The 4,754-nt window shown below is 33.8% G+C and overlaps 1 protein-coding gene across 1 annotated transcript in view; it reads left to right on the forward strand.

Annotated features, from left to right (window-relative positions):
• Positions 1-963: 963 nt before the first annotated feature.
• Positions 964-4,754, forward strand: part of LOAG_18671 (CAMK/CAMKL/MARK protein kinase) — a gene marked incomplete at both ends in the record, with an annotated part of 12,927 nt that continues 9,136 nt past the window's right edge. The window contains 8 exons of the mRNA XM_020451335.1: positions 964-1,116; positions 2,271-2,470; positions 3,016-3,175; positions 3,359-3,448; positions 3,594-3,642; positions 3,899-3,969; positions 4,133-4,255; positions 4,523-4,598. Coding sequence (XP_020304888.1) covers positions 964-1,116; positions 2,271-2,470; positions 3,016-3,175; positions 3,359-3,448; positions 3,594-3,642; positions 3,899-3,969; positions 4,133-4,255; positions 4,523-4,598 — 922 coding nt within the window. The remainder of the gene's footprint in view (positions 1,117-2,270; positions 2,471-3,015; positions 3,176-3,358; positions 3,449-3,593; positions 3,643-3,898; positions 3,970-4,132; positions 4,256-4,522; positions 4,599-4,754) is intronic.

The following is a 4,754-nucleotide window of genomic DNA, read 5'->3' on the forward strand; positions in this document are numbered from 1 at the left end:
CTTTTTTTCTTAAATTCATATAAAATTTTAAATTTATACAGGGAAATTTTCTCAAAATATTGTTAAAAATATGACATATATACTTGAGCAACATTAGTCAACAATATCAATCACGATCTCCAGACACATAACACTTCCCCGAACCATTTCCGGTGGTGCTTTTAACCTTATCATTATGGTTGCTTTGGGATTAATTGAATTGCAAAAGCTAGCCGTTGTTAAATCCGGCTTCTTTCTATTTCCGTCTCTGATTTTCAAATCAGATGGTGTTGGTGTTGGTCAGCGGTGGTTTGATGTGATTTGTCTTTACTTGACGTTACCAGCAGGCCTTGTTTATTCGTTATTTTCGTTATTGGTGCTCTGTGATTTGATAAGTGGTAGCTTGAGCAAGGTTGTTGCATTAATTTTGAGTTAAACTACGGTTGTTATATCCTGATAATTTCATCATCGGTTTTGTAATAAGCATATCCTAATATCAGTCACAATGTACATAAAATTTGATACATTATTAGTTGTGATTCATGAATCCCAACAAATAGTAATTTGTATTTAGTAAATGAAATTGTTCATTTAGTCGACAAAATTAACTTAGCATAACTATTCGTGGTACTACAGTATGTTTGGCACTATGAGTATATCAGTAGAAAACGAAGTAATCATTTGTGAAAACCGTTGTACTTAAGTTTATTGATAGCTAGTAATGTTAATGTTACCTTTTCTAATCTCAGGTAACATATGACTGATGGATAATACCGCTGATTCATGGATACCTTACCGCTAATCAAATAACAGTACTGGTTTTAAGGTGCACCGTGCCGGAAATTTGTTCCTATCTTATTTCACTATCCTATGCAGCTGGAGGATACAAAAGACCTAATATAATTCACGTTTTTTCGCCTTTCATTATATCGTGACGTATTCTGCTTCCCAAGATCTAGAATAATTTGTCACATTTCCGGTTTATTTCAGGAGTATGTGAATTCGTGCTCTAGCACTGAAGCAGTAAATAAGAATATAGTTCGGAAAAACAGTAATATACCGCCTGTCCGGAAATCATTCCGAAAAATTAAAAATCAGGACACTGCTTCAATACTATCCACTACCAACGGACAGAATGTATGTATTATTCCGTTCTGTGGAATTTAATCAAGTTAAAGAATCCAAATATTACACGTAGCGTTATTTTTGAAGATTTACGTAGTTCAAGAGATATGTCGAGTCTTTTTTTTTATACTGCCATGCACTGTAGTGTACAAAAGGGTTTCTTATTTCCAAAAAGGTCTCTCATTTCCTACAGAAAACGTTTGGATTGCTGAGCCGCCAAAAGAAAAAATGCAACCAGTTACAAAACAGGTAATTCCATATCGCAGAATGTCACAGTGTTTCTATCCTTATTTGCGCCAAAAATCGATCGGGCTAATTGACTGTAATATTGGGGCTTGTTTTTTTTTTTTAAAAAGATTAAAGCAGATGGATGAGAATGTTACAGCCTTATGCTGGATTGCTTATTCAAGTCACTTTTTTTTGGAGAGGGTGTGGAATAACAAGGGAAGGAGATTTAAAAGAGGAAGAAAAGGATGAGCTTTAAGCAATGTCCTCCACTGTTTTCATATTCCTGCATAAAAGGCATTCATTACTTCATCAAGAAAATAACGTCACACGTTATGAAATAATGGATGCTTTTTTCATTCATCCACGTTACTATTTTTTTTCCCAGAGTGGATCCTGAATGGAAGCTCATCTCTTTTCTTCTCGGATTTTTTTTCATTAGCTCACCACCCCAAATAATGTTACATCGAAATTAAAAAGCATCTAAATTTGCATCTACATTAATAACCACGTCTTGCTTTCTCTTAATATCGAAGCTGAAGGAAGAAAGAATGGGAGAAGTGGATTAAAGAGATTTTTGCTCCAAAGTGCTTGCATTTGTTTTTGGTAGATTTAACAACCCACCGTATCAGCTTCTTTCTTTTCTTTTGAACTGTGAAATACCGAAACAAGCCTATGTATGTGCATATGTGTGTTTCCTGTTTTTCTTGTGTTCACTTATTCCTTCGAATATGGCATAAAAGTACTGAAATTAAAATGGCCAAGTTTGACAGTCTTGTGAAAAGGGTAATGGATAAATAATAGTGATAGCTTAGATAGTCGAGTTAGTTGCTGTACACTGTCAAGTTACCGACTTTAATTATGAAGTTGTTGGTTCACTGTTATCAAATTAGGATTCTGTTCACTTTTAACAAAAAGGATCAATCGTCACATTTTTGCAGAAGACATCTTATTCATCAACCAAAGTACCGACCAGTGCTTTTTGTCGCCTTCCATCAGAACCACATACTCGAATGGCGACCACGGTACAACATGCACCAATGACTGCACCATCATCTTCTAATTCTAATCATGCCACTGCTGGAGGCAATGGTTCGCATCCTAGTACACAAGTATCCTCTCATCATGGAGCTCATCCAAGGTGCTACTCTTATTCCGCATTTGCTAAGCTGTAATAGCAACATCATAATTTTTTCTGAAGTAAGAAGCCATGGTTATTAGCATCACCCTTGCACTTAGTTTTAAAGTCGTGATTTTCTCACAGTCATACAATATCATTACTAAGTTGTTGTAGTTGTATGGAAGGGGGGGGGGGGCATCAAATAGTTCTGTAATCAGTAAATAGTCATGAAATAGTCGAAAACCTAAGAAGGTCAATACGGGAAGATTTCAAGCTGAACAACAACAACGTTTAGGAATGAAGTTTGCTTATCAAGATTAATGATCATCACACTAATAATCGTCTATAATAGTAGTTCCAACCTTTTCTTGACTGGAGAGACTTTGGCTTTTTTATTCGCAGTAGGAACCACAAGTTTTAAAAATAATGAATTCTCTTTATTTGGAAATAAACTTTATTCATAATTTTTATATTAGTCAGAACTTAGAGTAATATTACAATTCAAAAGAGAGGTTCATGGACCACCGGTTGGAAGCTACTAACATATGACGATAAAAAATGTTCAGTTCAAGCTCTCATCATGGTACTGGTGGTGGATTTCATGGAAGTCATCGTTCTTCGAATCTGAATGCAACTCGTGTGCAAAGCAGATCGCGAACCACTGATGACCCACATATTGGAAAATATAAGTTGCTCAAAACGATTGGCAAGGGAAATTTTGCCAAAGTTTGTTCTTTCAATTTATTTTGTCCCACATATCAAATGTGTAACATACATGATTTTCATGAAAATTGCAGCAGTTGATGAATTTCGCGTAATGGATATGAAATAACTATTAACTGCTCTAAATCCTGTTGGAACTACCTGAAAATGAATTTCTTTTCCAATTTATTAAAAACCTTTTTGCAGGTTAAACTAGCCAAGCACATTCCTACAGGTATCGAAGTTGCGATTAAGATAATCGATAAAACTGCTCTCAATCCAGGCAGTCTACATAAGGTTTGGCTACACATATTTCCTTCATTATTCGAAAAAAGAAAGTGGTTTTATTCCCAGTTTTTGCCATCTGCAAAAGTTCAGTGGAATCGATTTAACTCGTTGAAGTATTCCTATTATTAGCGATTAATATATCATTGTTTTTTAGTTATTCCGGGAAGTAAAAATAATGAAACAGTTGGATCATCCGAATATTGGTATGTTATAGAAAATATTTCAAATTTGTATTTTACTTCGTTATATAAGTAGAAATTTTGTTATGCTGAAATTTGAATTGCGGGATGGAATAATTGAAGCTAAGTCAAGGTTTGATGTTCAAAAAAAGAAAATGATTTAAAAAATTAGGTAAGAAAATACTAATGTATTTTCTTTGTTAAGCAGCGAAAAGTGGAATAATTGGATAGAAAACAAAATTTTTTTTTTTTCCATACTGCTTATAACAATATGTTTCAGTGAAACTTTACCAGGTGATGGAAACTGAAAATACACTGTACCTTGTAATGGAATATGCAAGTGGCGGCGAGGTAAGGTTTTCTGTTCTTAACTGTATTCTACAAATGTTTGACATGAACTTTCCTTCCTTTTTCATATCTAACATGAAGATTTTGGTTTACCATACAACGCTTTCAGTTACTGATTTGTGCAGGTCGCTTTTTTTCCCTCTGCTTCCTATCATATTGTTTTTAGGTATTCGATTATTTGGTAGCTCATGGTAGAATGAAAGAGAAGGAAGCAAGGGCTAAATTTCGACAAATTGTGTCAGCTGTACAATATCTGCATCAAAAAAATATCATACATAGGGATTTGAAGGTAATTTCTTCTGTTAGGTTGCCATCATAGTATAATGCAACTGAGAAAAAAACATTTCGTTACAACAGTAAAATTTCAAAAATTTGAATATTGAATATCTCATTTGTTGATGTAATGACATAACGGGCACAATTATGAATGAGCTCCTGGAAAAAGTTATACTGGTTTACAAGCCATTCTGTTTAACTATCCCATAAAATTAAAATATTGATAGCAGTATTTCCAGAAATTAGTTGATTCTTCATGACTGCAAAAAAAGTATTTTAGGCAGAGAATTTACTGCTCGATTCTGATATGAATATCAAAATAGCTGATTTTGGGTTCAGTAATCAATTCGTAATAGGTAATTCTTCTTATCTACTCTTTTTAATGGATAATTCTTACCTATTTCTTTTATTTAATTAATTTTCTCTATTTACTCGCTGGTCTCTTTTTTAAATTTTTGTTGTATCTGATGCGTAGTATACGGCTTTCATTGCTACCGAAAAGTTACAAATTA

This window comes from Loa loa (assembly GCF_000183805.2).
Source record: "Loa loa unplaced genomic scaffold supercont3.436, whole genome shotgun sequence".
Lineage (NCBI taxonomy): Eukaryota > Metazoa > Nematoda > Chromadorea > Rhabditida > Onchocercidae > Loa > Loa loa.